The sequence below is a fragment of the Centruroides vittatus genome, unplaced genomic scaffold, assembly GCF_030686945.1.
Source record: "Centruroides vittatus isolate TY-2023 unplaced genomic scaffold, ASM3068694v2 scaffold_3192, whole genome shotgun sequence".
Classification (NCBI taxonomy): domain Eukaryota; kingdom Metazoa; phylum Arthropoda; class Arachnida; order Scorpiones; family Buthidae; genus Centruroides; species Centruroides vittatus.
In genome coordinates, this window is record NW_027122700.1 from 85,306 (window position 1) to 98,348 (window position 13,043).

The window sequence follows — 13,043 nt, forward strand, 5'->3', positions numbered from 1 at the left end:
CTTAAAATTTGAAGGGCTGACTTCGATAAAACTTTGCCAGTTTTCATTAATTGCCACGAAGAATCCAAAAATGCAATAAAAGTAAGGGTCCATGATTTCGTTTTCGATATACAATTGGATCAAGGTCACAACATCCTTTCTGGCACAGTCTTAATTGTATTGTGATACGACAAAGTCGCGCGATGACCTAGTATTCTTCACATAGGGTGGGTGAAATGTAACTAGGTATTGAGAAATTGCAACACTTCTTAATAATAATACAATCGTAACAAAATCTTGCGATTCTGGTGTGGACAGTGACCAAGACGCTTCATGCACGGCGATAAAAATATGGTTGACAATACACTATAGTATGTACTGTACTTTTATATTGTACTTAGAAACCAACTCAGTGTAGAATTATTAATTACTTATCAATGTATCATACATTGTTATATACGGATTTTAATACTTGTTTCCAACAACTTCTTAATAATAATTATTTAAAAAATTACATATTAATATCGACTGAATTAAATAATTTATATAATCATTTACTTATCAGCCACGGTAAATTCATACAGATAAAGAAAATTGTAATATTAAACCAATTCATAAAATCATTGTAATGAGACGATTTCACGAGGTCCACTTAAGGATTGTGTCTATAATAGCGTGAACTAAATTTAAACAATGCTAATAGCACAATAATCATTAAGGCAATCACTCCAATCATTGTAGTGTTTCCTCCTCTATGAAAGAAACTGCCAAACGTCTGATATGGAACCCTAAAAACATTCCTTTTGTTTTTCTGAATGAAACAAATACAAACATACATATTTATTTAATAAATTACTTAAATTTTTATTATATATTTTTACATGGTCATCCAAATTAGATGATAAATTTATAATTCATTATTTTATTTAGTTTGAAAATTTTGCTTTGTTTAAATCATGAAAAATAAGTCTTTGCAGTCGTAGTTTAACTCAATGCATTTTGTTGTAGAAGTGAATTTAACAAAGACAGGTCAACCCTTAACATTTATCTCAAGTACCGAATATTTTTTCCTGTTAAAAAGGCTTTCTTTTTATTCAAGTTCAGTTTTGGACAGGTTTTTTTATTGTATTATGAACAAAATGCATCTGAAACAAAGTCTTAAATCCTTTTATGTTTATTGATAACTTCACTTACAAATCTTGTGAATATTTATCACATTAAAAATATAATTTATCTAGCATAATTTTGAAAATAACCTTCATTCAAAAATAGTTATATTGCCTTATTTGTTGCTGCCACTCTTGTTCCTTCATGAAACGCACATATTAAGAAAGTACTTAAACGTCTTTTTTCAACTTTAACAACAAATTTAATATATAAAATAATTATATATAATATATACTATGCATTTTTTTATGTATGCAGAAAATTCATAGAATTTAATAACTTCAAACACCTAAAATATAAATGCTGGCTTTACATTATAGAAAAAAATTTTGTAGACAATTATTTACAATAAATACATCAGAATTTAATAATATAATTTCTTTAAAAGATACTTAAGATTTGGTTATATTCTTGCATTTGTGAAGAACATAGTTACAATGTTTGGTCATTCTTAAAGCAATAAATGGATACGCATAAAAGTGTTCTATTTAATTTTCAGCAACTTGAAAAAATATTGCTATTTTTACATCGAAATCTTGGAATTTGAATAATTACAAAAAATCCAAGCTTCCTATAAGAAAAATATCTCAGTGAACCATATACGCACACACGTTAAGTTCTTTGACTGTTATCATCTTTAAACTGATGAATTCTATAACAAAATATAATCTACAAATATAAGAACACACACAAACACACAAGGCACATGAAATTGTATGCAATAACAATTTAAATGTACATTTGTAAAAGGAAGGTTGTCAGCAGCTAAAGCTTTTATAATGCATATCAGAATGTGCATTAGCAATTTAACTGAGTTAAATAAAGGCAGAAACTTAAAAATAATACATAGCTATGGAAAGATTATTATCATAATGGTCTCAATGGTTTACAACTTACTGGAATGAAACATTAAATCATATCTAACGTGAATAAAATAATAAGTGTAAAGTTAACAAAGTTAATTATGTGTTTGTCATCTTAATTCATTGAATACACACTTGCAAGACAACATAATTTATAAATAGTTATAAATAAATAGATAAAAATTTTACTGGCTATTCATTTATTCTGTTATGGATAAAAGAAATATATCCTAGAATTGCGAGACAACTGGAAAAAATTCTTGCTATTAAAGTTAATATTTTTCCATTCCAACACAGTTTAAGTATTAAACTGGTACAGTCTAACTTGGTTATAACGTCATCGGATGTAACGACAACCCTAATGTAACCTCAAATTTTTATCGGTCCCACGACTTTACTATACTAGATAATGTTAAAAAACCCACTTGTAACGACATAAAACACTGTTTTAACGTCATATTATTTGAAGCACTCCCAAATTTACAAAATTAGATTAGAAATTTTATTTCACAAAGAAAATACTACGTGTTTAGTCCTAGGGTCTAGAACGACTGTGGGTGGTACTCTCACCACCTGACTTGGTGGGGTGAGGTTTGCTACTTTTAACGACGTGATGATCGGTTATTATGTACTCATTTTCAGATTACTTTATGCTAAATTGTTAAATATTCAATTATTTTTAATATAACATATTACATTAAATAGTTTATAAAGAAATAATTAAATTATTTTTAATTGGCATACATTAGTTAAAGCAGGGATGAGCAACAGGCGGCCCGTTAAACATGTTTATGCGACCCACCAAGCATTTCTAAAATTGAATTTATTTTATCGACTTTCTCCCATCAATATATTGTTATAAAATTAATTATAATAAAATGGTAGTACATACTAAACCGAAACAATTTTTTGTGACGAGTTACTCACTTGTCGGCAACTTGTTCAAACATGCAATACGAACGCGCCGCGTCTGTGCTTGTTTGTGTTTGCTTCTGTCACACAATCAGTCAGACTGGTAAGCTGTTAACTAGCAATTTTAGCAATTCTTGTGTTTCTTGAAAGGCGTGAGTACAATATTATTGTCAAAAAGGTAATATTAGAGTTTTTTTTAATTCAAAATTAAGTTTTCCTGCAAATTTTTTTAACTTTCAAATTTTTACTCCATAATAGCATGTCGGAAAAGCAAACAAAAAAACGGAAGGTTGCGGATGAGCACAGGCATTTCCAAGAAAAGTGGAAATTTGATTATTTTTTCACTTTCGTCAAAGATAAAGCTGTATGCTTAATATGCTCAGAGACTGTGTCGACATTAAAAGAATATAACATAAAAAGGCATTACGATACAAAACATGAACAACAATATAAAAACTTAACAGGACAACTCCGGATAGATAAGTTTAATCAAATGGAGAAAAACTTGGGAAACCAACAGGCCATTTTCAAAAATCAAGCCTTTTTATCAAACACGGCAGTAAAGGCTAGTTTTGTTGTCAGTCAAATACTGGCAAAAAAAATGAAACCCTTTGCGGATGGAGAGATGATAAAAGAATGTCTGACTGCTGTTGCAGAAATAGCATTTCCTGGTAAAATAAATATTATTTCAAACATCAGTTTATCAAGATTGACCATTGCAAGGAGAATTGAAGACTTGTCCGATAACATAGCAACAACGCTTCGTGAACGCATTGCAAAATTCGAATACTGTTCTTTGGCACTTGATGAGAGTTGCGATATTAGCGATACAGCACGACTGGCTATATTTTTACGTGGTATTGACACACAATTTAATATTACCGAAAAATTGTGTTCACTGATTCCAATGCAAGGGACTACAACCGGCAAAAACGTGTACGCTGAACTAAATTCTGTGTTGGAAAATTTTTCAATTTCATTAGAAAAGATTATTGGTATATCGACAGATGGAGCACGAGCAATGTCAAGCATGGAGGTAGGAGTATCGGGAAGGCTATTTCAAGACATTAAGAGGTCACAGGAAGGGAAATATTCGTTAACCACTGCATAATTCACCAGGAAAATTTGTGCACGAAAAGATTGAATTTGCCAAATGTCACAGTACCAATAATTAAACTAATCAATTTTATAAAGTCGCGCGCATTAAATCACCGTGAATTTAAAGAATTCCTGAAAGATTTAGAAACTGAATATGGCGACGTGGTTTTTAATACCGAAGTACGTTGGCTTAGTAGAGGTGCAATGCTAAAAAGAGTATACAACTTAAAAAGCGAAATACAATTGTTTTTGGATATGAAGGAATATGCCTTTCCTCATTTTGGTAATAAAGAATGGATGTGCAATTTTGGGTTTCTTATCGACATGACTCAGCATCTCAATGATCTTAATGTGGAACTTCAAGGCAAAGGACAGTTTATTCACAATTTGTATGATAAAATTCAGGGCTTTGAGCGCAAATTAAAATTGTGGAAACAGCATCTTTTGCAGAATAATGTGTCTCACTTTCCACATTTAGAAAAAGAAAACGTTACTACTTCTCAAAAATACGCACAATATATAGACATTTTAATCAACGAATTTCAATTACGATTCCAAATGTTCAAAGCTGAGAAGACAGTGGTTTCCATGAAAATGCTTTCCTCGCCATTTAATATCGATGTGGATACAGTTCCCGAAGACTTTCAAATGGAAGTGATTTTCATGCAGAATAATACCGATTTAAAAAATGTATTTTTCTCAGCAAACATCAAAAATTTTTATAAATCTTATGTGAGCCCTGAGAAATTTCCGCTTTTGACGAAAAATGCAAAGCAAATGATGTCTGTGTTCGGAAGTACGTATGTTTGCGAACAATTATTTTAAACCATGAAATTAATCAAAAATGACCACCGGTCAAGACTGAGTGATGCACGATTAGAAAGCTGCGTACGTGTAGCTACCTCATCAATTCCGGCTGATATTGATCAGCTTGTATCGAAAAAACAGTGCCAAATTTCTCATTAAAAATTTCAAGTAAATTCGTTTTTCTGTTCTTTTCTTGTTTGTTTTTATTTTGCATTAAAATTTGTATATGAAATCTTTACTTTTTTTAAATTTTATGTTTTTTTATTTTAATGTTTATTATAAATAAAGTTTTGTAAATTATTAATAAGTGTTACTTTATGTGCAGCCCGCCAATAATTTTTAGAATTTAAATTGGCCGGTTGATTAAAAAGGTTGCTCACCCCTGGTTTAAGCTTTTGTTGCCTTTTGATTCGACATTATTCTCAAAACCGGAAGTTCCTCCATTATTGAAATTTATGACAAATAGAAATTTCTTATAAAAGGTAATTTTTGAAATTTTTAATTACATCGATGTAAACTTAAATATAATAATGGAAATAAAATTGATTTAAACATGTAGTTTGCATTTTTATACATATGATAATAAATTTATTATGATAATATTAGACTTCGCAGATAATGACACTCGGTTATAACGTCAAAAAATTGCCGGTCCCACGGACGACGTTATAAACAAGTTGGACTGTAATTCATTTCAGAAAATACAAATATTCAAGTGAAATTTATTTCACTGTTTAAAGAAGTGCTATTTAATTCCTTCAATTAAAGACTAGAAGTTTAAAAGCGATTAAAAATAAAATAATAAAAAATAATCTACTAGAAAATAGTAAATTTTAACTAAACCATTTCAATTCATTTGATATGATTCAATTTCAAATCTAATGAAATGAAACATTACAGTATTATTCAAATATATTTAAATATTTATACACGTCTTAAAATTTAATCTCTCACTTTCCAATAAATGGCAATTTCATTTACATTCTATATAAAAATATACATCATACTTCAGGTATACGAATTTTCAAGGATTGTTAAGAATTTTTGTGTGTATTCTGATGTTGATGCAAGTGTCCCAACTGTTTAAACCTTTTATTACATGTGTTACAACTGTAGGGTTTTTCACCAGTGTGAATTCTGTAATGAATTTTTAAACTGTTACGATAGAGGAACCTTTTTTCACAGATATCACATTTATGTGGTTTTTCACCCGTATGTATCTTTCGGTGGGCATATAAATTTGATTTGTTTGAAAATGCTTTATTACAGTAATTACAAGAGAATGGTTTCTCTCCCGTATGTAAAATTTCGTGGGTTTTCTTATCTGTGCTCGTTTTGAATTTCTTTGAACATGTACCACAACTGTAAGGCGATTCATTTGTATGCATTCTCCTATGTAACTGTAAATGACTTTTGGTTCGAAATTTCTTTTTACAAAAGTCACAGGTGTGGGGCTTCTGTTCTGCGTGTATCATAAGATGTTTTTTAAGATTTCCCTTTTGAGAAAAAAACTTGTTGCATATTTTACACAAAAAAGGTTTACTTCCAAGATGCATTTTTTCATGTTTCCTGCAGTTACCACCTTGTGTAAAAGCTTTTCCACATGTTTTACAGACATATGGTCTCTCACCTGTATGAACTCTTATGTGCATCTTCAAATCGGCAAGTCTTATGAATTTCTTATTACACGTATTACAGATGTGGGAATCAAGGCATTGTTCGGAAGGCTTTGTTTGTTCAGCAGATTCATTATCAACAGGCACTTGATCTTCTGATTGACTTTTTGAAGTACTAGGATTTTCTTCTATTTGATTACAATCATTGGTTGCATTGTGATTTTGTTCTCTTTTCTTTGATATTTTCTTTCTAGCTTTATTCCATGTTTTTGCATTATTATCATTATTATCTGAAAATAAAATCATATAATTTTATATAAAAAAAACTAACAACAAAACACTAAAAGCATAATATATTTATATTACATAGATAAATTTTGGATAATACAGGGAAACTTCCATTAACAGACACTCTTGAACAGTAGAACCTCTACTTAACAGACATTTTTACAATCACTAGACCCTTCAAATAGGATATCTATTATATTCACCTCTAAATAACAGACAGTGTCATCCATAACCAATCTTACAAAAACTAAGTCCCACCTTCACTATTCTGAAAAAATTAATTACCTATGAAATACTTTAAAACTAAAAGAATCGGTTCAAATACTCAATCAGAGAACGAATTTTCATGGCAGCTTTCAAATAAAGATGCTGTAACCACGGTTGGACTTCACCTGGATCACTGAATAAGTAAGAGACAAGAAAATGAACATACGAGCATTAACTATGTACAGTACAAATATCACTATAAATACTAGCACTTTCCACGAAACTATTTCCATCTTCATCAGGCAGGTAATAACGGTTAAAATCCTTTTTCGAACCAAAAAAATTTTTTGAAATGAACTAATGGCATTAAAGCTTTGGAACAAGACAAATGATGGAACTGAACGTAAAGAAATTTAAACATATGCACGTGGTGACGAAGCACATGCGCTATAAAATACTGAGACGTGGAGCTGGAGGGAATGCCTTAATCTGTTATATAAGTTGACCCACAAAGCAGGTAAATCAAACGTGGGAGTGTTGCACGGATTTAGTGCAGCAGTAAGAAAGGCCTCCCAAATAAACACGATGCTCCTGTTATTACAATGCCTGAGCATTAGCACCTGGTCCCACAGCAGGGTGTATAAGTGCTGCAATGCCATTCTTGCTAGCTTGGTATCACACTTGCCTGCACTGATGGAAAGTTGGTGTTCGGAAATACGACAAGTCAACATTCTAGTTGTCGCACCAACGTAGTGGGTGTGAATACCGAATGCAGTATTTTCCATTGGGATAGAGTAAACTCCAGACCTCTCTAGTATGGAAGTAGCATCCCTGTCATTGCACAGTAACCTCCTAAGATTTGGCCGTGGGGAGACTGGAAGAAAAAGCATGTGTTGCCTAAAATACGGCAAACACTAATGGTGACTTGGCCACAGAATGGTAATGCGGGAATGACTACCATGCATTTCTTTGGAACATGTAAAGCTGTGGCGGGAAAAAGCAATCTTTTGACCTTGTTTAAGATGTACCTATACTTAGAATTGGTGTACCCCGCCGCATTTACTGCTGAACGAATGGCATTAAGTTCAATGTTGATAGCAGTTTGATGGGAAGAAAACAGAAAGGCCCTTCTAATTAAAGGGGCAATAGCTGCATTGATGTAATGCTGTGGCTGGTATGCTGTAGCAGGGATTAAAGGGGGTATGCAGCTGAATTTATGGAACACGGAGTACGATATAGCTCCCTGGGATTTGGAGATGTTTAGATCTAAAAATGCAATAACTCCTTCATTTTCTTTTTCCCAGGTAAAGCTGATGGTAAAATAAATCTTCGCGAGTAATCTTTTGAGGACAAGGAAATCCTCCTCCATGTCCTGCCAAGCTACGAAAATATCGTCCACGTATCTGAGGTATAACAATGGGTATGCTATCGTGAGGGGGAAATTGAAGAGCCTTTGCTCAACATGCCTCATGAGTAACTCCGCCAATACAGCAGAAAGCGGTGAGCCCATGGGGACCCCTTGTTTCTGTAGGTATATTTTCCCATTAAACCGAAAATAATTGTTTTCGGTAATAAAAAGCAAGGCATTGCGCATCTCTAAGACCTGCTGCGCTGTAAAGCACTCGTTGACAAGAAGAGTATTTGCAAGCATAACAGCCTCAAACTGAGGAACCGAGGAGTAGAGAGCAACAACATCCAACTTGTAGAAACTACACTCATTACAGGATAAGTTACCCAAGACCGAAGATATTGATGCTTTAGCCTCAATGAAGGAAGATGTAACTAGGGATTGCAATCCAGCAGTGTTTTCAATCCAACTGGATTTTTGCTGGATTGAAATCATTCCAGCTGGATCCAGCGCAGATGTATTTTTGGTGCAATAAAGTGTTATATATCTATCTATCCAGCAATTTATGGTTTTTTTTTAAAGAAATAAAACATTTTTTTTAAAATACTTAAGAAGCTTTTATTATTTAGACTGGTCACTATCAATCAGTAAAACTTCTTACACATTTAGGAAGTGAACTTAACTTTGGTTCAGTTTAACACTTGAGATAGAGATAATTTACTTTAAATGTTTAGTTAGATTATAATTATAATGTAATCTTTAAGTTAAATAGTAGAAAAGGTAATTCTACTAATTAATTTATATTAATATATTATAATAATGTAAGGAAGGATAATCAGTGGCTATCAGTCTTACCAGTTTTCTTATATATGCTCTACATATCAGTCTGTAGTTATTTAGTATATAAAAGCTATGTACTGGAAATAGACTAAGTTAAATGAACTACATCTTTATCAATCCAGCAAAATTTAATAAAATAATAAGGTTTGCAATCGTTTTTAACGATCTTCTTCGGTTACAAAAAAATAGAACATAAAATGTGTTTGGAATAAATATAAAAATTAACAGAAAACGCCCAAACGGACAAAATATAGATAAATAAACAAAATAAATAGCAGAAAAAAAAAAATATATATATATAAGATATAACAACGAAACCAGCATTGTCCATTAATAATATTAATTAATGTAAAAGGATCTCCACACGGTAGACAATGAGTCTGCATCTCTATGGTTTATGCAACCAGTTGCCATGTGTGCCTTGCAGATTTCCAATCTCTCAAGATGTTTGACTGTTTGCCTATTCGTCGTCGTTTTATAATTGCCGCTTGATCCCATTGGACGTTAACATCCTTCTGTCTTGCGTATGATGCCAGCGCAGTGTTGTCAAGGTTCTTACTGATTGTATATTTGTGCTCTTGAGCCTTTGTTTTAAACAGCGCATCATTGCACCCACATAAACAAGCTTGGAATTGAAACGTTGGTTGTGTAAAGGCACCAAATATATACTCGTTGTTTAATTCCAATCCTCTTTCTTTTTGTCATTTCTTAAAAGTTTGAAAACAGTGGAATTACATCGGTATACAATACGAAAATTATTAGACCTGGCAGTACTTCTATGTATCTTGTTTCAAAATGGGATGGCATTAAGCACTGTTCTTTTTATATTTATTCCAAACACATTTTATGTTCTACAGTTAATGTTGTATTTTTTTTTGTAACTGAGGAAGATCGTTAAAAGAGATTGAATACGTTATTATTTTATTAAATTTTGCTGGATTGATTAAAGTATAGTTTATTTATAAGTAATTTAATTATTAGTGTTAGTAAAGTAGTGAGTAAGTAATTAGTAGCAGTCTAGTAATTAGCAAAGCGGCAATGTGACAACGTAGACTTTTACGCCATTATTTAGAAAGTTAATTGAGTACAGTAGAGCATCGATTATCCGACTCAATTGGGGACTGGGGTTGGTTGGATAACTGAAAAGTATGAAAAAATACATTATTAATTTAGTATAGTGTATTAGGCCTGGTTTAAATACTAGCCTCCCTTTCATGGTCGAGCCAGTGCTGCCAGCTAAAACATGCAAAAATTTAACAAAAATAATATTAAAGTAGCCAAGACATAACCAAATATTGTAGCGCCACATCACTAGCGGACATTTGAATTTGCCGACTAGAATGCGGTTGGTTAATCGGGGGTCAAACAATCGATGCTCTACTGTATTTGCGAATCCGCGGTGCTGGGTCCAGCAGGCCGAAGAATGCGCTGGATCCAGCTGGATTGCTGGATGAGGGATCCAGCAATTGCAATCCCTAGATGTAACCCAGGGGGATGGAGGTGGGAGCCCACTTAGTTGCTTGGCAAGCACCTTTTCAAGGTGGTAGGTTGGATGAGTCCTTTTATTAACCAGCAGCCTCAATGGCCAGCCCTCCTTATGTGTTTTAACCTCAAAAAAGAGCCTAGGGCAAGCTACATTTGATGGAGGATCCACGTGCCCAGGAAGAGTAGAAATACTAGGAAGAGATATTAAGATGCTGAAAATAGAAATGGGGAAGAGAGCAAGTTGTAAAAAGTCGTACAGTACTCTATCTGTTACAGAACCTCAATCTGATTAAGTTATCAATCACAATTTATTGTCTTACATATTAATGTTATTAAACTTCTATCTTATTGTTGGAATTAAGTTTATGGTACAAAGTAACCAAAAACTTTTACAAAGTTATTCATTCATTTGAAGAGAACCATAGTACAGTAGTAATAAAAAAGAAAAACAGTTTCAAGGTTAAAACAACAGCCTTTATTTGGTGAAAGTACAAAGAACATTTTATGAAGGCAATTTGCTGACCACTTTAAAGTGTAGGAAGATATACAGTTTTCTTGCATTTATGATGTAATTTATGATCTTAACTTTGTGGTGGCTAAAGGATGGTTTTTAATAAATCAATTATTGAAAAAAACAAAAATGTTTGAAAAATTACACCAACTCAATAACTGCAAAGTAGACAAATCACTGTATCAATTTTTATTAGTCTCTTAGATCATAAATAATGTTATAAATGCAAGAATACATAATACATTTCTTACCCATTGAAATGAATAACAAATAGTCTTCGTAACCTGACATTTGGACTCTCTCATGGGCTAAACCTTCTGCTCATAGAAACAGTTTCATTTTTATTTTATGTTACTTCCATTCAGGTATACTTTAATTATGAATTATGTATGTTACATATACTTTGTGGTATTTTTGCATTCATAATGCAAATTTGATGTTTATGCATTCTTTATTATATGATTACTGTGTTAAAATACAGTATGGCTGCCAGCTAGTACCCCCAATAGCGAACACCTCTAAAAAGGAAACTTCTCAGTTATTGATGGTGTCCACTATTTGGAGATTATATTATAACTGATAAATTTATCTACAAAAATAAAATTCTGTAAATTACATATTACTGAATAATTTCACTTACTGATCGTTTGCCAATGAAACTCGAGTGCTTCAGACTGTTCATCGTTATACCAAACCAGAAGTTCTGTATTAGGAACAATCTGTTTAGATGTAATATAATATATTTTTTTGTGATTTTCAAATGCTACCACATTCTGTTTTTCTTTATCACATGCAAAATTCACATAGCATAGCCAGTCTGTCAGAGCATTATCCTTTGCAATCACAAAATGAGAAACTGAGCCATTTTTTACTACCTATAAAACAAAAGTGATTTTAATTTTATATGGCATGAATAAAATTTTATATATAATATAAAATTCAAAAAGCAATTTCATTATAAGGCAATGTCAAGATAAAGAAAAATTCTGGAAAATAATAGTGCTATGAATTTTAACTTTAAAAAGACATTTTGCTTTTATTAAATATCTATATGCTGGACTTTTGGACTATGATAAGATAAAAAAAAAAGCTTTAAAACTTATTAAAATTCCAAACTTTCAAAATATTTCTGAAAAACATTTAAATTTTAAATTTGATTTTATTTTATGTGTAAAATGAACATTATTCTGTAGTCTGCTGACTAATGAGGGACAGATGAGGCATATCTGTCCCAACATATGTGGGACCGACTATGAATGACACTGAATAGACACTTCTGTATGCTCAATTTATTATTAATTAATTTAAGTTTTGAAATTTTCATTATAATTAATGAATACAAAATATTCTTTTTCATTCTTGAAATTTACTACTCGGTTAGACAATATAACCTGTCTACACATTCAATCCATAATCAAATTTTTTTAATTAAAATATGAAACTATCAGATTATTTGTCTAAATTAAGTGTAATTTTAACCAATAATAATAAAATAATATTAATAGAGGTGAGGACCACCTACTTCTAGTCAAATTACTTTATAATTAATCTGATAATATTGTAAGGAACTGAGTCCGAACGTTATTTTTATTTTATTATTATTTTTCCATTTTATTATCTTTTGTTTGGGGTTTATGTTTATTTAGGACAAAGGTTCCCCACCACTCTCTTGTTAGTAATGAAAAATGAAGAAAAAACAACTCACAGAGAAATAAGCGCCATAGGAACCATCTTGTGCACTTGCGCTGCCCGGCGGAAGTAACAGTCCGCAGAAAAAAAATGGGGGGGAGTCCCCACAATCACTAGTAGAGAAATACTTGATAAACCGTCTTAAACATCCCAGAAAATTATGATAAATATTTTGTAAACGGTTTATAAGCTTTGTCGGAAACTTAAAGCTGCCAGAACAAAGTTAATGTTAG

The 13,043-nt window shown here is 31.8% G+C and overlaps 1 protein-coding gene across 1 annotated transcript in view; it reads right to left on the minus strand.

Moving 5' to 3' along the window:
- Positions 1-5,385: 5,385 nt before the first annotated feature.
- LOC136988137 (zinc finger protein OZF-like) overlaps positions 5,386-13,043 on the minus strand; it is a 39,575-nt gene continuing 31,917 nt past the window's right edge. Inside the window, exons 5-6 of the mRNA XM_067285965.1 lie at positions 11,762-11,996; positions 5,386-6,732 (exon numbers count right to left, since the gene is read on the minus strand). Of these exons, the coding sequence (XP_067142066.1) occupies positions 5,861-6,732; positions 11,762-11,996 (1,107 nt within the window). The 3' untranslated portion in view covers positions 5,386-5,860. The remainder of the gene's footprint in view (positions 6,733-11,761; positions 11,997-13,043) is intronic.